Genomic DNA, 25,956 nt, shown 5'->3' with positions numbered 1-25,956 from the left:
TCTTATCTTGTAATTGCTGCAAGTGTATTTCTTCCCTTTTGTCTCAGCAGGCTTTATTATAGTATAACTTGCTTTCTTCTTCTTATTTGACATTAATTTACTAATACAAACAAGTAGCCACTAGCTTGTTACTGTAAAAAAAAAAGTTGTTGTAAGTTCTTAGTTATTTGTTGTAACTAATGTTGTTGCATAAATGGATACTTTGTGTACACTTTGTTTTATTTGATGTCAGTCAGCCTGCATTGTGGCTTCACTGTGATTTTCACCCCTCATGTTTTTAATGTTTTTGTAATGTAAAGATTTTTCCTCTTCTTTTAGCACAAGTCGCTTTCTGATGCCCATTTTGCAAGAAAACTTTCCCTTCATACAGAAATCCTCAAGAACACTGGTAAGACACAGGCAAGACCCTGACGTCCCCATACTATTAATAGGCTGTGGTCTATAATTTAAAGAGTCCACTCTGTCTTCTTTGTAGATCATTGTTAAAACTTCTTCCTTCCAGGAGGTGCTATTTCCCTTTTCATTTCACCTAATTAAATGTCCTTACATGATTTAATCTTTTTTGTTTCATTATTATTTTGTTTTAGAACTCTTGCTAATAACCTCTAAAGTTGTATTTATTGTAGTTCATAACAGACTGGGATCTCTAGTCTTAATAACAGCTCTTTCAGCTTAATGTGTTTTTATTGATCCTTTGTGACGTCATTTTGTACCTCTGAATATTTGTGTGTTCAAATGTGTGTTTGTTTGTTTGTTTAATTTGGGTCCTATCAAAGGCTTTTTAATGTAACTTTTTACACGATCTATTTCTTGTTGTCTGTTGTAGATTAGACATTGAGGAGATTAAAAAGACTGTACAAAATGGGACGTCATCAGTTTTATCAAAAAAGCTTTTGATTCTTTTTCAAAGTGTACGTCTCTGTTAACTGATGGATGCTTTACAGGAGTGTTACGTCCATAACCTCCTGAGGATAACAGTGTACGTCCCCTCCATTCGACGAGACCTACTTGAGCTGATTATTGGAAAACTGCTGAAGCTGGATGTGAGTGGTACACCTCCAAATTCTGCTATTTGTAGTTTAATTTGAACTTAACAGTAGTAACTCAACATGAGTTGTGTGGTAGGTGCTCAGGTAGGTTTATTAAGTTTTGGATAGTGATACAGTTTGTCTGATTTTGTCTCTGGTTATCGCTATAGTGCAGAGCTTTCATTCAAGAGGTTTAACAAAAGAAGCTGCATCCATACAGGGAGTGATTCAGTCATCGCGCATCATTTTGAGGCTCCAGTTTCATAGATAATCCTTTAATGGCTGTATCTCACTCAGCACTGTCCTACACTCTTATTGGTAGTTGCTTCAGCGCGTGGAAGTTCAGAGAAGTTTCTGGTCCTGCCCTCTTCACTTCTCCAGCTCAAAGATAAGAGACAGCGCTCATATCCCACTGATTTGGTGCCTGTCCATTGGGTTTCACCACAGTGGAGTTTGGACTGTTTTCTCTGCTTATGTGCCAAATAACCATTTCATGTCTTTTTCGAGTCTCGGGTGCTGTTTGGCAGTGTGACTGAGACCTGCGGTTTATGTCCATAGAAATCACCAGCATGAGCATGCACTTAGTAACAAGACAACCTAGGTCACAAGTCAATAATTGCGTTATTAACATCAGATCTACCGCCGAGTCCTGTTGAACTTGTTAGCCCGTGGAATGTGGAGGTAGCTGACAGGCCACGTCTCTGGGAATAGCTGAAGCAAAAATTTGGGTATGGGAGTAATTCACTGAGACCCTGGAGCAATAATTTTGGTCTTCCTTGAGACGTTTCTGTCACATAACTTCCTGCTCACCGCATCACTGGTTACCTTTTGAATTCAGAGTCCATTTCAAGATTGCGGTTCTGACTTTTAGAGCTCTTCATGGAGAAGCATCAGCTTACATCAGTGAACTTTCATAGCTATGTATCTCCAGCAGGTTCCTGAGGCCTTGTGATCAGGGCCTACTTATTGTACCTAAACTAAAAGAGACAGAGCTTTTGCAACAGTAGCCCCCAGACTCTGAAACTCTCTCTCCCTGAATTTGATATATGTGTACTCGGTGATTCCACCGAGTCACAAGTGGACTTGATTAATGTGGAATCACCGACAGTACCTCTGGATCAACACTTGCCAGGATACTGGAGAGGAAAGTCTATCAGTTAGTCGAATCTTGGATCCAGGAGGAACAATGCGGTTATGGAACACATGGGAATTTAGAGAGACAAAATTACACAAAAGTATCATCTTTCAAAAACTTATGGACCTTGTTGTATAGTCTCTTAGAGGCCCGTCAATACCAAAATATGTAGAAACGTATGCATGCAAATAAATTAGAGTCATATCTGACTTATCTGTTGCAGAAGGACGTGTTCAGACATAAAACTGATCAATTCATTTTTTCTGAACAAGTAGCATCAGTTCACACATCACCTGCTGCTTTCTTCTGGAAACTGGTGAGATATGTCAAAGGTGTACATGTGTGCGGCACATTTTAGGTGAACGCATCCCGCGCGCATATTGAGGAGGCTGAAGAAAACCGAGTGCAGACCCAGAAAGCAGAGGAGCAGACTGAGGAGTGTCTTTTTGACATGGTAAGAGCCAGCAGGGTTTGATGATAGTAACGTTTTTCCACAGATAAAATAAAAATGACTTATTCAAAAGCATATGAATAATTGTCATGACAGTGAATACATTAAATAACTTAAGAAGTCAACGTTTTCGGCCAGCATGTATGAGAGCTCAAATGAAACTGTAGTTGGGTTAGGGTTAGGTTATTGGACATTTTTGGCACATGTGAAATCTAATGTGCAGGAGGTGACATATTGTTGATTGTTGTGCTGTTAAATCAGCGACAGTTTTTTAAAACCAAGTTTTCAGGCTTTAAGGGAAAAAACACGCCAATATAGAAAATGTCAATAAATATACTTTCTGAGTAAAACATAACGACACTGCACAAAATGTCAGGCTGCTGTTCTTTTAAAAGGTTGAGCCTGGGTGTACTAGTGGTGCAAGTGTCAGGCTGTAGTGGGTGAGTGGGTGTAGGGTTAGGTCAGTGCAGTGGTTAGTGTGAAGGTGATCTTGTTTAAAAAGTTCAGGGCAGTTGAGGAAAGATGACGAAGGGAAGGTCTCTGTTCCTGCAGTAACTCATAAAGCCAAATATGCAGGTGATGGAGATGGCTAAACTTCACAGCAGTGGACCGGAGATGATACACTGCTTTCCAGTGGCCCATAGGCTGTCCACAAGGTGCACAAAGTCTTGTTTGAAGTTCACTGGCTGACAGAAGTCATTAGTATGGACAACGATTGCAAAGGCCTTGTGATGGGTTTTCAACAGCTGCAGATTAGTTGGAGCAATATCTTTCACACAGGCACCAGCAGAGCACAAGGTACGGCCACACGTCAGACCATAGAAGTACCAATACGAACCACCATGAGTTAATGCAGTCTTGGGAGCCGATGAGGTTCAGCCAGGTGGCAGCAGTAAGGCTGAGTCAGTGGTGTCTGTGAGGCAGAAACCAAGATGGTGTCAAAACCTTCATACTGCTCTGGAGCAGATGATTGTTCCACACCTTGGCTGGTCTTTCAGGTGACCCCGAACTGGAGAGCATGGTATGATCTACATTTTCCATTTAATAACATTTCTTGATCTAACATTCCTGGTGTTTCATGAGCACAGAGAGGTGTGTCACAATTCCTTTGCTCACATACTGTCCTCCTTTATACGTTAAAGACCCAGTAATTCATTCAGTCTTTAAGTCTGTGGTTGAACCCAACACCTCGCCACTGAAACTTCTAAAACTGCATGTGTAAGGGACCACATGAAGTCATCTGAACATGAGACCTGGGTGTGCTTGACTATAACTGAAACATCTAAGTGGACAGCCTGAATAAAACTAATTCTAGACATAAAATCTAAATAAGGAAACATGGGCAGCGTCCTGGACCCAAATTTGAATTTGTTCTCTTTATTCTTTCTTTTAATCCTGATAACCTCTGTGTGTATCCGTGTTTCTGTTAGGATGAAGACGTGTCAGCAGATGAGCCCACCAGGACGACTGTGATGGCCCATCCAGTGGCAGAAAGACTAGACACTCTCATGGCCGTGCTCATGGCTTACATCAAGGATGTCTGCTACGTCGATGGTAGATGTAGAAAAAAAGCTTTTTATACATGTAAATCCATAAATATTTGGACAGTGACTATATTTTTGTAGTTTTGTCTTGATATACTACTAAAGTGCATTTAAATCAAGCAACCTTTGAAAAGGGTTTTTTTTTTTTTAATAAAAATGGCTCCTAATGCATTCATGCACTACTTTAAGTAATTGAATTGAAGCTCAAAGCCTGATTCAATCACATCTTTATTGATTGATTTTAGTCCAAATACTACCCATTGTTTAACCCTGACTTCTTAAGATTAGACCATCTTTTCCAGGCCTGACTGATACTGAATCCTTCAGTTTCTAAACTTTTGTAATGTAGGAAGATGGAGAATATTTATACTAAGCTGTACGTTAATATTTTTATGTATTGTATTGTCTTGTGTTTCAGGGTCTTTTCATGTGGAAAGGACAAAGGAGCTGTACAGAGATTTGTCGACTGTATTTGACAAGCTCATTCTGCCAACACATGCTTCTTGTCATGTGCAGTACACTCTCTTTTACCTCTGCAGCTTCAAACCGGTCAGTACTCCCCACATATGCTGGGACCAGTTAACTTTGGTTTTTGCATTTTACTGGCAGTCTGGGTTTCAGCGACGAGATGTACAGGCACAGGAAAGTTTCCAAACTCTTACATCTTAGATCAAGATAAAATAGATAATTTGAGAATGATTTTAAATTCAATTCTGGAGAAGAGAAGCCATATATGAGAAAAATAATAATAATAATGATATTAATTGTGTCAGTCCTCTTACTGTTGCATTCTGGAGCAGCCTGGTAATTAGAAATTGTAATATTCCAGCCTAGAAGTAGGATAGCTTTATCTGATATAAACACCACTTTCTGCATCTGTAAGGGCTGCTGTACCTCATGAATGGCACAGTATGACAAAGTACACTCCTCAATATTTGTAACCTGGCCACTGCATTTGCAGCTGGTTTACAATCAAGAGAGATATATTGATTGTGAGGTGTGGGTGCCTGTGGAATCAGGAGACAGACACTATCTCTACTTTCAAGATTAGGCTTCAAACTTTCCTTTTTGCTAAAGCATATAGTTAGGGCTGGACCAGGTGACCCTGAATCCTCCCTTAGTTATGCTGCAATAGGTGTAGGCTGCCGGGGGATTCCCATGATGCACTGGGTGTTTCTTTTTCACCTTTCTCACTGGGAGGTAGAGCTGGGCGATATAAGATTTTTTCATATCACGATATGTTTTTTTCATTTCATGCGATAACGATATATATCACGATATAAGCCAAATAACTATATTTGTAAGATTTAAATGTACCGTTGCTCACAAGTAAAATGTGAAATAATCAGCAGCTTGTTTTGATTTAAATATTTCTTTCCCATAATAAGTTCAACAGGGTAGATGTCCTTAAGGAACATGAGACTTTTTCAGATAAATAAAGGCAAATATTGCAAACTACACAAAAGGCAGCCGCTGAAGCGTTTAAGTTTCAAAACAGAACAAACAAAACAGACTAAATTGTCAATTCCACTTAGAAACCAAATATTAATTCTAAAAATAAATCTTAGTTTGTTTTACAGAAGAACAGACAAAATTGACTAACTTTTGTCAATATCAAATAAACTGAGAACTAAAAGGAAATTCTCAATCTCTCCTTGTTGTATAGCTGAGCTTAAGTAACAGTTTTAACAGTTACTTTAGTCTGACAAAAGCCGAATGACGAATTAGCGCTTCCAGTCAGAGACTGAGCATGCACCGCTTTATTGTATTTCCAGACTTGCTTTCGGCACATTTACAGTGCGCGCTGCTCTGTTTTTTTGTCAGACTTGAAATAGCTGAAGTACCTCCACACTACGGAACTTCTCTGGCTCTTCCGTTCGACAGTCTCTCCGGCGTTGGAACCATCATCTGTTTTCTCTTCGGTCACGCTCTCGGTTGATCTTTCTCTAGTCGGCACACTCATTTCCTCCAATACCCGGGCGGCTCGGCGGCTGGCTGCTTCCCAAATAAATACACATGTGCCGGTTGGCACTTGTGCTGTACGTAACAAGTCACGTGACGTGACGCTGCGGCTGTGATTGGTTCAGCTCTGCGCTACTTAATTTGGATTGGCTGTTCTTTTTTTTTTTAAGAGGACAAGAGCGGTGAGGTCTATCGCAATAGTTTAATTTTTCTATCGAGAAAAAGTTATTTCGCAATACATATCGTTATCGTTCTATCGCCCAGCTCTACTGGGAGGGTTTAAAAAATTGATTTTCCGTTTCAAATTGAGTTTAGCTTGAATAAAGCCACATCGATTCATTCAATCCTAAATCATTTTTAAATATAAATGTATTTTTCCAGAAACTCGGGTTAAAGCTCACGAAACTATTTCACCGCCACCAAACAGCTAAAGCAGTAAATGAGAGCAGGAAGACGGATTCTGCACAAAGATGTAAACGCAGAGCGTGGATGGAGCCCCCGACAGCACGTATGCAGACGCGTCGGTGCTGAACGCCGACACCTCGCAGATTCTGATGCTGCAGGTTTCATCACTCGGACCAAAATTCACTGAACCAGCAGCAAAAGAAGATCAAACTACATGTTTGATCAACATCGTCATTAATTCACTCTGACTTTGGCTGTTTAGCTTCCACCACAATAAGATCTCACTTCCTGCACAGCTCTGTCTCTCTGTGTACTTCAAGAACAGCTTCCAGTCTCAAATCTCTGTTTTCTGCATTATTTGTACAGCGCAACTTCAAAAACGACTTTGGACGAGAAAGCCTCATTTCTGCTGTCAATACTGAAGAAATGTCAACTTTTACAAATGATGCCAAGTTGCAAAACTCTCAGCTGTGTCTCTAATCAAACCTCTGTAACTTCAGCAGCATCAGGTCATGTTCAGATGCTGATTCATGGTTTTCTTCAGTTTTTGTTCTACTGCAGAATATTTTTAAGGCTGTCTGCTGTAAAAAGTCAGGCCAGGAAAATCTGCTTCATGTTTTTCTGTTTTATGCTGACTTACTTTGACACAAAGGCCTCTGCTGTGATGAGGTCTCACAAGTGTCAACTTTGTTTTTAATACATAGATATAAAAATATGTATCTGATATGGATAATGATCAGAATTATAATATTTCTCTCTGAGTCCAAATGGAATCGAATTGAATCAATTATAGAAATGAGTGATGACACGCAGCCCTAATAGAGAGTGAAGAAGAAACACTCAGTACATCATAGGAAGGCCCAGGCAGCCTAAGCCTATCGCAGCAGGGATGGTCACCTGATCCAACCCTGACTATAGTCAGGAAAACGCCCCACAACATGACACCACCATTAGCCTGACTGATACAGGATGGATCCATCAGACCAGACTACAGTTTGCTTCTATCGTCCAGTCTTGGTGAGACTGTGGATCTGACAGGAGTGCTGCCCAGTGTGGTCTCCTACTGCTGTTGTAGAGCTCTTCCATAGATTCAGGCTTTCGGAGTGCCCTGTCTCTTATAATATCTCAGCTGCCGCTGACTTTGCTACGTATATTATATTTACTCATGTTCAAGGGTAGACTGGCTTTTTCTAAATCATCCGTGTCCTCAACATTCAGAATATATGTTTTATAATGCATGTATTTATTTAGCTGGTTTATTCGTACTGACGTTTATCATTCATTACTTTGAGACTAAGAGCTTCTGGAGTTGTGTATATTATGTGTTTCCTGTGATATATGTCACAGGCCCTGGCAGAGGCCTTCTTGGATCACCTGTGGAAGATCCTGCAGAACCCGTCTCTGCCTGCTGTCCTTCGCCAGGCTGCTGCTGGATACCTGGGAAGTTTCCTGGCCCGAGCCAAGTTCATCCCATTGAGGTGAGTTTATGCGACACCTGCTTAAGACAGCACAAATGCAGCAGGTGCAGGTTTTTAACGGGTTCTTCTCTCATTCTGTGTCAATGATGATTCCTATAGCACTGTGCGGGCCTGTCTTGATTTACTGAGCTCCTGGATCCATCAGTACATCTACAGCCAGGACAGCTGTGGGAAACAAGTCTGCTGTGACGTCAGCTTGCACGGGCCCTTCTACACTTCCTGCCAGGCTGTCTTCTACACGATCATCTTCAGACACAGAGCATTGCTAGAGGCCAACATGAAGAAAGGTAGAATAGAAAACTTTGAGCTAATATCAGTTTATTTGTTTTAATTTCAGGTAAAAACAAAAATAAAAAAAAAATGGCATGGGAGCAAAAATTACATCAGGCTGCTTGGTTTAATTTACTAAAATCAGTTAGATGTAAGCACAGGTTTCAGGAATGGGTCTGAATCATTACCTGGTTTAAATGTCTCTAGAGTCACATTAAAGATTGTCTTATTATGTATTTTAATGGCTTTCAGCAAGGCAATTATTTGAGTTCACTCTGTAGAAATCCCTTCATTTCTGGGATGGGTGCTTTCTCTCTTCCTGCGTGCCACAACAGTGATCCTTTTTAATTTTCATGAAGTAGATGGGTGTCAGATCTGTTGAGGCCACCAGATGGGGAACAAAGATTGTTTTTAAAGCACTGTGCTGACGCACCATGACACAATGGCACACAGCATGGTTTAATAATAATAATAATAATAATGATGGATTGCATTTATATAGCGCTTTTCGGGGCCCTCAAATCACTTTACAATTCCACTATTCATTCACTCTCACATTCACACACTGGTGGAGGCAGCTACAGTTGTAGCCACAGCTGCTCTGGGGCAGACTGACAGAAGCGAGGCTGCCATATCGCGCCATCGGCCCCTCTGGCCAACACCAGTAGGCGGTAGGTGAAGTGTCTTGCCCAAGGACACAACGACTGAGACTGTCCGAGCCGGGGCTCACAAGACGAACTGCCAACTCTTTGAGCCACGATCGCCCGTTTAGGACATTTCCTGTGACTCTTCTCCCTCAGATGCCTCAGGATGTTTCTTAGAACTTGGCGTTGACTAACTTTAAGCCTCTTAACTTGAAAACTGCTTGGTCATCACCAGAAATGATACTTTATGCAAAATTCCAGTCAGTTTGAGATATCCATGATAAAGAATAGCGCACAGTGTAAGCTGTCAGAATGAGGATTTTAGGGAAAATGGCAGACATGCTGGAATTCATTTAGACTGACTAGAACACATGAGCTTGATCAACTGTTTTTAAATCAGGTATGGTTTTTGTTTTTGATGCTCTCCGGACCTTTTGGTCACACCTTATCGAATGTGTTCTGACTCCTCCTCACTGGGTGTGTGTACGTCAGGTCTGGAATACCTGCAGAGTCTGAACCTGGAGCAGGTGGTGATGTGTCAGCTGAATCCTCTCAGAGTCTGCCTACCTTCAATCACCAACATGTTTGCTGCCATCACAAGGTGCACATGCCCCCAAATACCATCGACCTTCCTGTAATCCTGGACCCTCTAGATTATTTTCCAGGAACTTTTCAAGAACTAAATGATTATTAGACATGCTAATATTGAGGGGGCCTCTGGTCGACTTCAAGTAAAAGTTCTACATTTGTTTTCTAACTGATGTAAAAACGCTAAAGTGTACAGCATTGTCAGTAGATCACAGTGCACGCACTAGTGTGTAGACTAGAAGAAAGTCTTTGCATCAGTTATAAAATGCTGGTATTTTTCCTCCTCGTCATTCCTACCAGCAGTTGTTTTTGTTGCAGGAAGTACCAAGTGGTGTTCTGCTACACCATCATAGAGAGGAACAACCGGTGTGTGCTGCCAGTGGTCCGCAGCTCTGCAGGAGGAGACTGTGTGACCACCAACACCAACCCACTCGACAGTTTTTTCCCCTTCGACCCCTACCTGCTCAAGAGGTACACTCATTGTTTGATTTATTTCCATTTATTTTGGTTTACGCACTCAGCAGCTAGGGTTAAGCGACATTCTTCATACTCCGATTGCTCCCTTTGTTCCCCATCACCAATACTGATACCAAAGTCTCTGGAGTGGAGGGGTCGAGTTAATGTGCACCCATGAAGATGGTGCTATCCATCCTTCACTATGCCACTGGTGCTGGTGAACACCCATGGGGGAGTTTATCTCCCACTTCCACCATGATGAGAAAAGAAAATTAGTACGAGAGTAAACAAACAGCTAAAATCATGTTAGGTAACATTTGCTTGAAAGTACAAAACGTACACTTTTTGTAACTTGAATAAATCAGCCACTTGAAGCATGTGACTTCAGCTCCAGCAGAAGCTGGAGACATGGGGAAAATGTAACTTTTCTCACATTAAAAGAAACGAACGGGAAGCTCTGCTACGTTTCCATTATTTTCCATACATTCATTGTTTAAGTGCATCTCTCACTTCTATTATTCTGTTTAGTCCTCTTTCTATTATTTCCACGATTTAGCAGTGAAACCATTTTACTTAGATTATTTTAATCTTTCCAATATGTTTATTGGAAATTTGATTCCTGATTATATGGGAAAAAAACTGAAGCATGATAGTTTTCCCAGCACCTATGTCTGCACAAACAGGATTGTAAATATAAACTGTATATTTACAGGTCTGGTCAGCTCATTGAACCGTTGTACCAGGTTTGGGATGATCTATCAGACACAGAGCCATTTCCCACCAAAAGAGGGCAACAGGTAAGATGATGATTGTAACAGATTTATGAGTTTTTTTTTAAAGTAGGGGATTTGGACAGGACAGAAAAATAAGCAGGCCTATAACTTTTTTTTTTTTTTTTTTGCCTGTCCTGTTTGGTTCTTTTGCCATCAGAATTATTGTCTAAAGGCGAAGAAAGATGCCCAACAGATTTACTTTACCAAATCCACCATCCCAGCCTTGCTGTAATGGTCTATTTGATTCACCTTTTATTGTTTATTTTATTTTATTTTATTTTCACTTGCTAAACATGGGACAGACTTGACTGGGGAAAAGAAAGGGGAGAAAGAAAGAGGGAAAGAAAAACAGCGGGAAGAGGGACGGGGATAAAGGGCAAAAAACAAAAACCAACAAAATAAGCAGACAAAATATACAAATATCAATCACCTGGATCACCTGCTGAGAAAGAAAAAAGAGAAAACAAGCAGAAGAAAAAAAAAGAGCAACATAATAAACAACATCACGATGATCTATGTGAATATAACAGTAAATACTAAATATTAAACATTATTGTGCAGCACGTAAGATCGACAGCGCACAGCGTGCTTTGAGGTAGGAGCCAAAAAGGGTGTAGTTTGTGTGTGTGAGCACCGTGTGTACACCTGTGAGCATGGACGCGCTTGTTTTTAAAAGGTTCCTTCATGTAATGATCTGCTAGAGCAGTGGTTCCCAAACTTTTTTTGCTGGGCCCCCCTTTGTTTTACAAGAAAAATGTTCGCGCCCCCCCGCGCGCACGCACACGCACACGCACGCACACATCCTCCAACCACACACGCCCATATTTTGCTCCATTGCAGTTTATTTCACACCTCAAACATTTAGTAAACAATTAAGCAAATACAAGTAATCTGCAATAAATTACAGGTATTAAGAAAATAAACTACTAACTCTTTTACGCTACGTCCACACCTACACAGGTATTTTTGAAAATGCAGCTGTTTCGTCCACGTAAACGGCGTTTCGAATCACTGAAAACTGAGATTTTTTTAAACTCCTTTTTTGCGTTTACATGTGGACGAGGAATACAGAGTTCGTCACGCAACATCAAAGGTACGTGCCTTTTTTCACGTCACGCTGTGCGCCACGTTATTGTTTACATGAGATGAATTGCAGAATGACAGATAGAGACAAAATACTGTTAATCTGACTGTCTGCAGGTTTTACACGCGTACATACACACACGCAGTTACTGTCCCTCCATTTACAAAGTCAGAGGCGTCACGATGTGATTATTTTACGTGTAGTTGTTTTTTCCTGTGTAATAATATTCAACATTGCTATCAATACATTTTTCAAAAAATGCCTCTCTGTGCAAAATAGGTTTAAAAACATAAACAGTTGTGGGATCCTGTTTGTCCGTGATTTGAACCGAGGGAACAAATCGTGGCAGGATCAGCCTGATGTTATTTGTATCCCGCTGTAACTTTACTGTATAAAGAGCTAACATCTCCAAAATGTCAGGAGCAGTTAGTCATTAAAACAAGTGTTTGAACTAAAAATCACAAATGTGGGATCCTGTTTGTCCGTGATTTAAACAGCCCAGCGCTGCTCCCGACGAAGGGAAAAGCAATTCTGCAGGGGAGACCTACCTCGGCACTTGTGCAGGTGAAGCCAAAGGAAAGATTTGCTTCACCATATTTTCTAGTCTTTGGCTTAGAATGAAGTTGGTTTGGAAACATATTCAGCGACGCTTCATCTCCTGCTTTGCGTTTCTGTAGGTGCCCGTGCTAGCAGTGTCCAAGCGTTTTGTTTTTTTCCCCCCTTTTCATCCCGCGCCCCCCCCTAGGGGGCGGGCCCCACACTTTGGGAAGGTTTGTGCTAGAGGGTGTGGGGGGGCCACAGCGCAGTCCTCCAGGGCATGAAGCAGGTATGGAGGAGATCAAGACTCCAGACATCCAGAGGCCCCCAAAACACAAGAGACCAAGGAAGACCAACAGAGGGGCAGCTGCGCCACTATCCCAGAAAGAGCTGAGGAGAGTCCCAGATGAGGGGTCACTCAGCAGCCGCGGAGCAAAAGCCAGGGGGGGTTGCAGTGACGTGCCCGTGAGCTCCGCCAGCAGCCAGCTGCGCCTGAGTGACCGAGCCTCAGGCCGAGAGGCCGAGGGCACCCCACCCCCGAATTGGCCCGAGCGAGCCCCAGGCTCCAGGCCCTGACAAGCAGCCACCAGGAGTGAGCCGGTGTGTACCTGGACGCCCACCCCCGGACACAAAGAACCACCAATGCACCGATGTCTGAGGGCGTCTGCCACTGGCAGGGGGAGTGGTGGGGGGAGATAGGCCTCCATACCTTAGAGGGCCTGAGATGTCCCCAGAGAGGTGGCGTCTGATACCCAACCTGACATATAGACACAGACAAACAGGCACACACAGATACAAACATCCATTCCCACCCTCATGCTCTCATATGCAATTACTCAACACTCAACCAACGTGGAGACAGACATAGAGAGACACTGTACACACAATCACACTCCCCAAGCGTACTCTAAGCCCCGGGTCTAGGTACCCTTGCCCCTTGAGGGGGAAACTGCACCCAGACCCAGGTGGTGTTACCCTTTTCCCTGGGGTGGGGAGAAGCAGACCGCCCCGACTCGGCAGCAGCAGGGAGGCCCCACATTCCAGATCCCAATCGGACGGCCAACTCCTCCTCCCAGACCCCCCCCCCCCCCCCCCCCCGCCCCCACTCCAGCAGGTTGCAGAGAACGGGGGTGTGTGAAGACGCCAAACCTCCCTCCGCCCGCTCATATGTAGTGTTGATGCATGTGTGTTCTAAGGTGCATTTAAAACCCAGGAAGGCATGGAGCTACCTGCCAGAGAGCAGCAGGTAAGCGCATAGCCCCTCCTGATAGCCCTCAGTGTCTACGTGTATTTAAAATTGAGAGGTGGGAAACGACGCCAGGGGTTACGTGTACACCCTGATGGTCTTTTGGATTCCGTTTAGCGGAATTAATTGAAGACTGGGATTTCTAATTAAATGAAAGGTTTTTAAGCATATCTGAGACCAGAAGTTTTGGTCTAAGTTAACTGATAAATCCGCTTCCCATTTTGCAATAGGAGGTGATATTGATTCATCTGTTTTAGAAAGCATTCTGTATATTTTGGAAAGTAATTTGGGGGTTTTAAGAGTAAGAAAGCGGACGCTTTTGAAGCATTCATGTCGTTGGATGTTTGAGCTGATAAATGGTAGATCTGAAATCTCTAGATTATTGCAAAGTGCTTGTTCTACATCTAGCCAAGGTTCATCTAAGAAGGTATGTTTTAGCCATCCTGAGATAAACTGAAGCCTGTTGGCTAAGAAGTAGTGCTGAAAGTTAGGTAGTTCTAATCCTCCTTTATCCTTGGTCTTTTGTAGTGTTTTTAAGCTTATACATGGGGGTTTATTTTTCCAAAGGAATTTGGACATATATGGTTCTAGAGATCTGAACCAATCTTGTGGCGGTTTAGTTGGGATCACTGAGAATAAATAATTTATTTTTGGTAAGACCATCATTTTTTATAGCGGCAACCCTTCCCATGAGTGATATGGGTAGACATTTCCACCTAGCCATATCACCTTCTACTTTCTTTAAAAGTGGGATATGGTTTAATTTAGTTAGATCTGCAAGCTTGGGAGAAACATTAATACCTAAATATTTTATATTTCCCGATTGCAGTGGTGTAGAAGAGGAATTATGGAGGGAGCAATTAATCGGTAGGACTGTAGATTTTGACCAGTTAATTGAGTAATCTGATATTCTTGCAAGAGAGTTTATCAATTCAATCACCCCAGAGATATTGGTTTGTGAGTTTTGGAGAAAAAGTAACACATCATCTGCATAAAGGCTGATTTTATGTTCCACGTGCTTGCATTTTATGCCCTTAATTACTGAATTCTGTCTAATTGCTGCTGCTAGTGGTTCAATAAAAATTGCAAACAGTGAAAGGGAGAGTGGGCATCCCTGCCTGGTGCCCCTCAGGAGACAGAAGCTGGGGGATGTTTGGTCATTTGTTCTGACACAAGCTGTTGGGGAGTTATATAATATTTTTAACCAGTTAATGAAAGAGGATCCAAAACCAAATTTGTGTAAAGTTGCAAATAGAAATTTCCAGTTAACTCTGTCAAATGCTTTTTCTGCATCTAAAGAAAATATTGTAGTTTCAAGGTTTTTACTGTATGTGTAGTCTATCAAATTAAGTAATCTACGTGTATTTGTTGATGAGTGCCTACCTTTTATGAAACCAGTTTGGTCAGGATGAATTAAGAGGTGGGTTATTTTCTCTAATCTCTTTGAGAGAGCTTTGCAGATTATTTTAAGGTCTACATTTATAAGGGATATTGGACGATAGCTTGAGGGATATACAGGGTCGTTGCCTGGTTTTAGCAGGAGATTAATGTTTGCAGAATTCATATTTGATGGAAGTCTGCCCTTTTCTTTGATTTCCAACAACGTTCTGTAAAAAACTGGTGCCAGAATCGTCCAGAATTCTTTGTAGAATTCTGCAGGAAAGCCGTCTGGACCTGGAGCCTTATTATTGGGCATGCTTATCAGGGCTTCCTGGAGTTCACCTGGCGTCAGTGGTGAATCCAGTGCCATTGCTTGAGTGTCTAATAATTTTTGAAGAGTTATGTTGTCCAAAAACTGATCAATTTCCTTTTTAAATGGGTTTATTTGTGGTGAATACAACGTTTTATAGAAATCCCTGAAAATGTTGTTTATTTGTTTTGGGTCATATATTGTGTTCCCAGATGAATCTTGAACAGCACATATAGTTGTTTTTTCTTTATTCATTTTTAGCTGGTTTGCTAGAAATTGTCCGGATTTATTACCATGTTCATAATTTTGTAAGCGTAGTCTTTGTACTAAGAATTTTATTTTTTTTTTTTATCAATTATCTCATTTAATTCTAGTTTTGTTTTGCGTATTTTGTTCAATGTCTCCTGATCTTGGTGGGACATGTAGGCTTCTTCTAGGGATTTGATGTTTTTTTCTAATTCCTGAATATTTTTGTTTTCTTCTTTCTTTTTATGTGATGAGAAAGAAATTATTTTACCTCTCATCACAGCTTTCCCTGCTTCCCATAGAACAGAAGCTGATGTTCCGGGAGTGTCATTATAGTCTAAATATAGAGTCCACTCTTTTTTAAAATATTTAATAAAGTCTTCATCTTTAAGCAGTGATGTATTAAATCTCCAGTTCTTACATGGCGTAGTATTATTCATCTGCATTAGTGTTAGAGATACAGGAGCATGATCGCTGACAGCTATAGGGTGAATCTCAGTGTCTGAAATGTCACTCAGCAGTGAGCTGCTGACCAAAAATAATCCAGACGAGAGTAGGAGTGATGGACATGTGAGAAAAAAGTATATTCCTTACTGGTGGGGTGAAGGGAGCGCCATGCATCGCAAAGACCAAAGTCGCTCATATACTGTTTGATTATATTTGTGGACTGCCAATTACGCTGAGTTCCTGCTGTATTGAGCCTATCCATTTCTTCATTTAGTCCAAGGTTGAGGTCGCCTCCAAGAACAAGTGTGCTATCTAAGTGTTCAGAGAGTGCACTGAAAAAAACATGAAAGTATAAGGGATCATCAACATTTGGACCATAAACACTTACAATACATAGCTTTTTATCACGTATAGATAGTTTAATGATTAAGAATCTGCCCTCTGGATCTATAACTGTATCGAGTACTGTGAAATTAATATTTTTATGTATTAAAATTGCTACTGCCCTTTGTCTAGAATTATAACAAGCTGAGAACACATTAGGAAACTCAGGTGTTTTAAGTTCATTCGACCCTGTAAGAGGTCTGTGGGTCTCTTATAAAAGGACAACATCTGCCTGTAGTTTTTTGAGTTGGTTAAATATTTTTAACCTCTTTTCTCTGGAGCCAGCTCCATTTATATTCCACGTAACAAACCTTAGTGCGCCCATAGATGTTTGTGTATAACTAGGGGTAGGCCTATAACTAAATTTAGCAGAATCACACACATTATCAAAGCGGAGGTGTTGCAACCAGACAGACCAACTGTGTTTGTGGGAAAATTCAGTTCATCTTTTAATTGCATGCCCATGAAACTTATTTTTTCTGATTGCTCCACTGAGAAATATGAATCACATTATGGGTCAGTACGGAGCCCCGGAGGGGACATGGAAGAAAAAAAAATTAAGACGGACTTTTGCGAGATCTCGCAAAACAAACTCGGGATCTCGCAAAACTTTTGCGAGATCTCGCAAAAGTTTTAGCCGCATTCTTCCCGTTAGCTCGAAGCTAACGGGAGGTCGAGACCTACTACAGCCGGGAGGAACACCGCTTTCCCGGCACATCGTGCCTCGACCTCCCGGTCGACTTCGAGCCGGCGTCCGAAGAATGCAGCTAAAACTTTTGCGAGATCTCGCAAAAGTTTTGCAAGATCCCGAATTTGTTTTGCGAGATCTCGCAAAAGTTTTGCGAGATCCCGAGTTTGTTTTGCGAGAGCTCGCAAAAGTTTTGCGAGATCCCGAGTTTGTTTTGCGAGATCTTGCAAAACTTTTGCAAGATCCCGAGTTAGTTTTGCGAGATCTCGCAAAAGTCCGTCTTAATTTTTTTTTTTTCTCCCATGTCCCCTGCGGGGCTCCGTAGGTCAGTGTACCTGTTGTAATTTAATCTAAAATGCATGTGCCCGATAGCCTTCTGACAGCCTGGAGCCTCGCCCAGCTTCTATAGGGCAAGAGGCAGGGCGCACCCTGGACAGATCACCAGTGTCACAGGGTTCCACAAAGAGCGACAACCATTCACATTCAACCAGATAACAACAAAAGAATTATTTTCATGCTCCCAAGGAAGGACCAGTGCTACAGTGGGGTTTGTGGTTTAAAAAACAGAATAGGTCAAAACAACAAACAAAACATTGTAGAAAGGAAACACAACTAACTTAGCTCCCATGAAAATCCAAAAGAAAATCCAAGCATCTTACCAGTCTTCCTAACCTAAACAAGAGAAAAGGTTTTAAACAATGGTGGTGCCACAAAAGCAGAAATTTCTGATGCACGATGGAAAAGCGTCACCTGCCAGTCTTGACAGGTCCCAAATTATACTCAGCCCTATTCAGTCTCCAAGCACTGATCAGCTGCCACCTGAAACAACAGACAAAATGAACAGTTACACACCCAGGTGTGGAGGCACATACCATGCATAAAATTATAACCTGGTTCATAAAATTTTAAAGCACCAATGAACCTAACCCCACTAACAGTGCTAATCATCACACCACTGCGCTTCCCACTGCCTAACATATGTAAAAGCAAAATAATGAATAGTTAACTTTTCTCTCTTTTACAGTTTAGAGATTATCAAGTTACATTTATGCTAGTATGATAAATGGACTTATGGTTCTTATATAGCGCTTTTCTTTTGTCTACTCTGCTTGAGCACTTATAGCACTTTTTACAACATGCCTTTTTCACACACATTTCACACACAAGCACTTTTTTTTTCAACATCTAAGGGCTTTTTATCTAACATTCACTCTGAGTTGAACCTATCGAGAGCAACGTGGGTTTAGTATATTGCCCAAGGATACTCGGGCATACAGACTGGAGCAACCTGCGATGGACCACCAAATCTACCACCTCAGCCACAGCCACACTATATATGTCAGATCCACAAACATAAACCCACACCATCATCTTTTCTTTTGTACCATTCTCTGGTGGAACTTTTGGTCACTTGCTGGTGCAGTGAAAGTCCATGCCTCTGACTAGAGAGCACTATCTGCTTCGATCATAACACAAACTGAGATTATATCTCTATAGCCAGCAAGGTGTATTTGCACTGGCACAAGCATAAATTCTTAACAGCATAGAAAATGTAGACATGACAAATACAGGCTTTTAATATTTGTGTGGAAAAGAGCTGGTAATTTGGCATACTGGGCATTTTTCTGGTGGGCTGAAGCACTTTTGGGCCCATGGGTGACCTAAAAGCTGAGAGAAAACAATAAAAAGAAACTAATAATAAATGCAGCTAAATTTGTCAAATAGCCAACATGTTAGCTGTTGGGCCTGCTGCACTGTGAAGAGTAGTACCAACAACTACTAGAAACCTGGCTGCACAATCACAGGAGGCTGCTGTTGCTAGCAGCAGTTGTTGAGAAGTGAAGAAGAGACGAGGAAGATTAAATTAATTTAACAGGGAGCCAATGAAGGGAAGGCAATATAGGAGAAATCTGCTCCTTCTTTCTAGTCCCTGTCAGTACTTTTGCTACAGCATTTTGGATTAACTGAAGGCTTTTCAGGGAGTTTTTAGGACTTCCTGATAATAATGAATCTGGTTAGATACCATATTTCTAAGATTTTCAGGGCTGAGTACAATAACCTCAGTTTGATCTGAGTTAAGAAGCAGAAAGTTAGCGGCCATCCAGGTCTTTATGTCTTTAAGACATTCCTGCAGTTTAACTCATTGGTGTGTGTTATCTGGCTTCATGGACAGATAGAGCTGGGTGTCATCTGCATAGCATCTGATGATACTGCCTAAGGGAAGCATGTATAACGTAAACAGAATTGGTCCTAGCACTGAACCCTGTGGAACACCATAGTTGACCTCAGTGTGTGAAGAGGACTCTCCATTTACATGCACAAACTGGAGTCTATTAGATAGATATGATACAAACCACTGCAGCACAGTACCTGTAATACCTACAGCATGTTCTAATCGCTCTAATAGGATATTATGGTCAATAGTATCAAACGCTGCACTGAGGTCTAGCAGGACAAGCACAGAGATCACTCACTATGTGTTAACAGACCTCTCTGCATTGAATCATATCTGTTATTAACCTCTGTCTCTCTTCCACAGCATGTCTTTATTCTGTCTTCCTTCTCTCACCCCAACCAATCACAGCAGATGGCCCCGCCCCTCCCTGAGCCTGGTTCTGCCAGAGGTTTCTTCCTGTTAAAAGGGAGTTTTTCCTTCCCACTGTCGCCAAAGTGCTTGCTCATAGGGGGTCATGTGATTGTTGGTTTTTCTCTGTATCTATTAGTGTAGGATCTACCTTACAATATAAAGCACCTTGAGGCGACTGTTGTTGTGATTTGGCGCTGTATAAATAAAATTGAATTGAATAGAGATGAGTCCACTGTCAGAGGCCATAAGAAGATCATTTGTAACCTTCACTAAAGCTGTTTCTGTGCTGTGATGAGCTCTGAAACCTGACTGAAACTCTTCAATAAGCCATTCCTCTGCAGATGATCTGTTAGCTGTTTGACAACTACTCTTTCAAGGATGTTTGATATGAAAGGAAGGTTGGAGATTGGCCTATAATTAGCTAAGACTGCTGGGTCTAGAGATGCTTTTTGAGTAAAGGTTTAACTACAGCCAGCTTGAAGGTCTTGAAGGAATCTAAATGAATATCAATGGTACTGAAAGTAGCTGTAGATAATATTACATCTGTGAAATGATTATGGGTAATTTTTTCTCTAATGATTAAAATTTTATTTGTGAAGAAGTTCATGAAGTCATTACTAGTTAAGTTGGAGGACCTGCTCAGGAGGTAGAGCAGGTCATCTACTGATCAGATGGTTGGTGGTTCGATCCCTGGCTCCCCCCAATCTGCATGCCAAATATCTTTCATATTAACCCATTGGAGTAAGAATCTGTGTGAATGGTAGTTAGGGAGCACTTAAAAGCATAGAAGAAAGTCCTTGTGTGAATGGGTGAATGTGACATGTTGTATAGAGCGCTTTGAGTACTCCAGGAGAGTAGAAAAGCACTATATAAGAACTCAATACTGTTCCCCCTCAGACTGCAACCAACTGCAAGGGGAAATATTAAAACTCATGAGAACATTAAAATGTAAATGCCTGACTGTGATTGTTCATTCTGTGTGTTTCAGGGCTCGAAGGAGGATGAGGATGACTTCCTATGTGGAGAGACGCCTCAAGCCGAGGGCATTGTGGGACTGACGCCCAACTCCTATGATTCAAATTTCCACAGTCCAAGCAGCTTAGGTTCACCACCCAACACCCTCCAGAGGCCATTTTAGTTTCATTTGTATGGCATGTACTAGTAAGGGCTGTTGACTTCTTCAAGTTGTGAAGAAAGACAGCAGATCCTGTACCATATGATGCTTTTATAAGCTCCAACCACAGTCTGAAGAACACCAGCCCAGGACAACATGGTTGTGACTAAAGCCCTTTTTAGATCTGGGATAACATTATTTTATTAAAGTGACAGAATTCAGACATTGATCAGTTTTATGTTAATGTTCTTCACCACCCACAAATACTTATGGTAGTGACAGAGAGTGTGCACCAGTACTAAAATGTTCTCTCCAACCTTGTTAGTTTGTTTAGGTGTGTGTGTCTGTGTCTCCGTGCGTGCATGCATGAGTGAGTGAATCTTTTCAATTGGGAAAATGCATGACGCTGCAAGTTAAAGCAGACTTAGTAAGAAACCATTATTTATGTTTAGTCATTTTCAAGTAACTAATAAATGAATTGCGACTTATGCAGCACTTTTCTACTCTATTTGAGCACTCAAAGCACTTTTGTTACTACAAGCCTTATTCACACAAACACTTTGTTATATTCCTGATCTCTTTTAACCTAAAATTCTCATACTGACAGTCCAATGCATGGATCGGGGAAATTCAGGATTCAGTATCTTGCCCAGTGTGAGTGAAGTTGGCCCCCCCACCTTCTTCAAATCCAACAAAAGTGGTATCAAAAGTTTGTGCTACATTTGTGGTGGTTTGTGCTGCAAAAATTTTTGCTTGTGCCGCTTTCATTTTAAAGATATTAAAGAAAATTTCCAGAGGTCATCGGAGGTCAAGCAGCCCCCCCATTACCCAAATCAAACAAAATTGATGTCAAACATTTGTGCTACATTTGTGCTGGTTTGTGCTGCTATCATTTTAAAAATATTAATAAAATAAGGTCTTGATGCGTGCTTAACCCTCTGGGTTTGTTCAAAATCACTACCCTTTCAGCTTGTTCGTGGCCAAAAGTGGCCACCAACAGATTAGGTCTGTAATTTTTATTATTATTTTTTTATGTTTTTTGCCATTTTTTTCTGCATAAAGCTTTTAAGTAACTTCAGTTCTTTTCATAAATATAAAATAGTTATTACTTTTTAAATTTTTAACCCTTTAAATACCAGTTTGTTTGTCCACTGCACTATCTGGAAGACAACCTCAAATCTCGCAATTTTATATAATTGCATTGCTACTGAAATTTCTTGTATTATTAATAGAGTCTGGGGCATGTAATTGATTCACATCAACACATCAACATTGTTTATAATGCATTGTTATTTTTGTGCAGAGAGAGCAAAAACATAAAAACTCCCTCACAGCTTGTTCGTGGCCAAAAATGGCCACCCCTTGTTTGCGTTTACAAAATGCTATAAAATTCATATGTATTAAGAAAAATTTCCACTTTTTTGACTTGATTTTTTAGATTAGCATCAGTGCTGTTCATCAAGACCAAAATTTCAATCAAATCCATAATTTTAACCCTTTAAATACACTGTAAAATCTAATTAGTTCCCAGAACTCAAAAAAATTGAGGAAACTCGTTGCCTCAAAAAAATTGAGTAAAGCTTAGCTAAAAATGACTAAATTAGAATAACTTATTTATTTTGAGTACTCTGTACAAGCTCATTTGTTCCCAGAACTCAAAAAAATTGGATCAAGTTTACGTAAGATGACCAAGTTAGGGCAACTTACTCATTTTAAGTACACTGTACAACCTTGTTTGTTCCCAGAACTCAAAAAAATTAAGGAAACTCGTTGCCTCAAGAAAACTAAGTAAAGCTTACTTAAGATGACTGTTAGGACAACTTATACATTGCAAGTCTGCAGTATTAAGAATAACTTGATATTTCTGACTGTACAATACTAATTGTTTACTTACTGACAAACATTTCAAGTTCAACTAAATGAAAAAACAATTTGTGGTAACCTGAATATGATTAAAAATAATTAACAACACTTTTTGTAATGATGTTAAAATGAGCCCAACTTTTATTTTCAAACACAACAAAGTATAACAGCCAACATACTGGACACTGTTCTGCTGAACAACAAACAATTAATTGCCATCACTGTTATAATCTTACAATGAAACAAAGTCTCAGATGTAATTATTCTGAAAATAAGTTTAGGCCTACCACAAGTTTGTTTTGTACTTACTTATATAATCAAAATAAAATATTTGTTCTGTCACAAGTGCCGTCTCTGATTTAAACAACACATTTGTTTTTCATTCCAACACAGGAGCTGGAATGTTGTAATATTTTAAGGATGCTTGTTTCCAGTCCAGGCATTACTGCCTGAATGACTGTCATGGATCGAGGTGATCCAAATGTAGGTGCAGAAGAAAGTCTTTAACTTCCCTTAAGTACAGTGGCAGTGGATGTGGGTTGGAGATGCAATGAGCTTGAACCTGCAGGCGACCATCTTCACTGACCACACCATCTGTGACGGAGGACTCATCTCTCCTGGTGTCCTGCAAGAAAACAATCATATTTTTTGGAACATGAACTTAATTGCTTTCTTAAAACATTTTTTTCTGCATTTGGTATAAAACAGACTCCAATTTAGACAATCTCAGGCTCCCTCCCACCGGAGAGGTGACATTCAATGTCCCACTTGTCAGTCTGGATAGCCCTGACCACCACCCGACAATAATGTCATGAAAGCATCATTTTAAAAAGGGCTATGCAAACATGGCCAATAACTTTCATTCTAATGATGTGCAAAATGATTTGGGCACAAAACAAATGTTGCTGTTAGAAAACTTGCAGACTTCACTATATACAGTGTAGACCCTCTAAACTAAGTTTGGGGGATGTGATCTTTCAAGAAATGCAGACAAACTGTTGTTGTTTGTTTACTTACACAGCATGTCTTGTAGAATTAACTGGAGTCACCAGCAACAGCATAGTGCAGTCATATCTCAAGTCTAATAACAGAAGACAGGAAAAGATCAGTACAGAAACAACTTCCCCAAACCAAAGCACAAATAAAACAATAAGTAAAACAGGCTGATCTAAAGTATGATTAAAGTTCAGCCTGATTAATATAAATGTCACTGACAGTTGCTAATATATTGGAAAACCAAAGTACTTACTGATGTCTTTCTGTCCAACAACAGGAGTGCTGGTCCCGATCGGCCTCAAAGACAGTAAGAAGCAAGCAGAAGGAGAAAAAACAGAACATTTTTCAGAAACCGATTTGATCCTTAATGGCAGTGCAATCATTGTAACATAGAGATTGCTTATGTTGTTAAATAAAGGCTAGATTTGACATTAATAGATGCCACAGATGTTCAAAAGCTGCCACAGAGCATCAAAAAAAGTGGACGTCTCCGAAAACGTCGGAGCATTTTTGCAAATATGTGATGTCTTGAAAAATCGAGCAGATATTTGAACTTTACACAGCTACATTCTCGCCTGAAAATATCTTAAAAGTTTATTTTGTGACCCAGAAAAAGTAATAAGTTTTTTAGCCGCACTCCTCCGCCATTGCCGCGCTTACAAGTACGCACAGGCTCCAACAACCGTGGCCGACAAATGCGATCCTCCTTTTCCCGAGACTAGCCTTTCTGGGTTTCCCCTGTGCCAGTTTTCATCTGAGGAGTTCCTCTGCCAAGGTGCCCGAAGGAAAGACGTTGTCCTCGGAGCTCCTCCGTCAGTTGGAGTCTGAACCCCATGCCTTTATTTACTTCCTGAGAACTTCCAGTGTTGTCATCCAACATGCTATGTATTGCTTTATTCTGGTGTAGGCTTTATCTCCACTACAGGGAGTGCAGAATTATTAGGCAAATGAGTATTTTGTCCACATCATCCTCTTCATGCATGTTGTCTTACTCCAAGCTGTATAGGCTCGAAAGCCTACTACCAATTAAGCATATTAGGTGATGTGCATCTCTGTAATGAGAAGGGGTGTGGTCTAATGACATCAACACCCTATATCAGGTGTGCATAATTATTAGGCAACTTCCTTTTCTTTGGCAAAATGGGTCAAAAGAAGGACTTGACAGGCTCAGAAAAGTCAAAAATAGTGAGATATCTTGCAGAGGGATGCAGCAGTCTCAAAATTGCAAAGCTTCTGAAGCGTGATCATCGAACAATCAAGCGTTTCATTCAAAATAGTCAACAGGGTCGCAAGAAGCGTGTGGAAAAACCAAGGCGCAAAATAACTGCCCATGAACTGACAAAAGTCAAGCGTGCAGCTGCCAAGATGCCACTTGCCACCAGTTTGGCCATATTTCAGAGCTGCAACATCACTGGAGTGCCCAAAAGCACAAGGTGTGCAATACTCAGAGACATGGCCAAGGTAAGAAAGGCTGAAAGACGACCACCACTGAACAAGACACACAAGCTGAAACGTCAAGACTGGGCCAAGAAATATCTCAAGACTGATTTTTCTAAGGTTTTATGGACTGATGAAATGAGAGTGAGACTTGATGGGCCAGATGGATGGGCCCGTGGCTGGATTGGTAAAGGGCAGAGAGCTCCAGTCCGACTCAGACGCCAGCAAGGTGGAGGTGGAGTACTGGTTTGGGCTGGTATCATCAAAGATGAGCTTGTGGGGCCTTTTCGGGTTGAGGATGGAGTCAAGCTCAACTCCCAGTCCTACTGCCAGTTTCTGGAAGACACCTTCTTCAAGCAGTGGTACAGGAAGAAGTCTGCATCCTTCAAGAAAAACATGATTTTCATGCAGGACAATGCTCCATCACACGCGTCCAAGTACTCCACAGCGTGGCTGGCAAGAAAGGGTATAAAAGAAGAAAAACTAATGACATGGCCTCCTTGTTCACCTGATCTGAACCCCATTGAGAACCTGTGGTCCATCATCAAATGTGAGATTTACAAGGAGGGAAAACAGTACACCTCTCTGAACAGTGTCTGGGAGGCTGTGGTTGCTGCTGCACGCAATGTTGATGGTGAACAGATCAAAACACTGACAGAATCCATGGATGGCAGGCTTTTGAGTGTCCTTGCAAAGAAAGGTGGCTATATTGGTCGCTGATTTGTTTTTGTTTTGTTTTTGAATGTCAGAAATGTATATTTGTGAATGTGGAGATGTTATATTAGTTTCACTGGTAAAAATAAATCATTGAAATGGGTATATATTTGTTTTTTGTTAAGTTGCCTAATAATTATGCACAGTAATAGTCACCTGCACACACAGATATCCCCCTAAAATAGCTAA

At 41.0% G+C, this 25,956-nt stretch overlaps 1 protein-coding gene and 1 long non-coding RNA gene across 2 annotated transcripts in view; one reads left to right on the top strand and one right to left on the bottom strand.

Annotated features, from left to right (window-relative positions):
- Window positions 1-21,686, top strand: part of rrn3 (RRN3 homolog, RNA polymerase I transcription factor) — a 28,368-nt gene extending 6,682 nt beyond the window's left edge. The window contains exons 7-17 of the mRNA XM_084927055.1: window positions 319-388; window positions 945-1,043; window positions 2,522-2,617; window positions 4,045-4,168; window positions 4,577-4,707; window positions 7,873-8,003; window positions 8,103-8,290; window positions 9,410-9,518; window positions 9,824-9,976; window positions 10,674-10,758; window positions 20,632-21,686. Of these exons, the coding sequence (XP_084783181.1) occupies window positions 319-388; window positions 945-1,043; window positions 2,522-2,617; window positions 4,045-4,168; window positions 4,577-4,707; window positions 7,873-8,003; window positions 8,103-8,290; window positions 9,410-9,518; window positions 9,824-9,976; window positions 10,674-10,758; window positions 20,632-20,781 (1,336 nt within the window). The 3' untranslated portion in view covers window positions 20,782-21,686. The remainder of the gene's footprint in view (window positions 1-318; window positions 389-944; window positions 1,044-2,521; window positions 2,618-4,044; window positions 4,169-4,576; window positions 4,708-7,872; window positions 8,004-8,102; window positions 8,291-9,409; window positions 9,519-9,823; window positions 9,977-10,673; window positions 10,759-20,631) is intronic.
- Window positions 21,687-23,072: 1,386 nt separating this feature from the next.
- On the bottom strand, window positions 23,073-23,915 carry LOC146389283 (uncharacterized). Its single transcript, XR_014800136.1, has 3 exons — window positions 23,870-23,915; window positions 23,638-23,701; window positions 23,073-23,245 (listed from the first exon to the last, which is right to left on the bottom strand). It is a non-coding gene; the product is annotated as an uncharacterized LOC146389283 (long non-coding RNA).
- Window positions 23,916-25,956: the final 2,041 nt, after the last annotated feature.

This window comes from Perissodus microlepis, chromosome 4, assembly GCF_051167445.1.
Source record: "Perissodus microlepis isolate ML-2025 ecotype Zambia chromosome 4, ASM5116744v1, whole genome shotgun sequence".
Classification (NCBI taxonomy): Eukaryota; Metazoa; Chordata; class Actinopteri; order Cichliformes; family Cichlidae; genus Perissodus; species Perissodus microlepis.
This window is presented reverse-complemented; position numbering and strand designations above follow the sequence as displayed.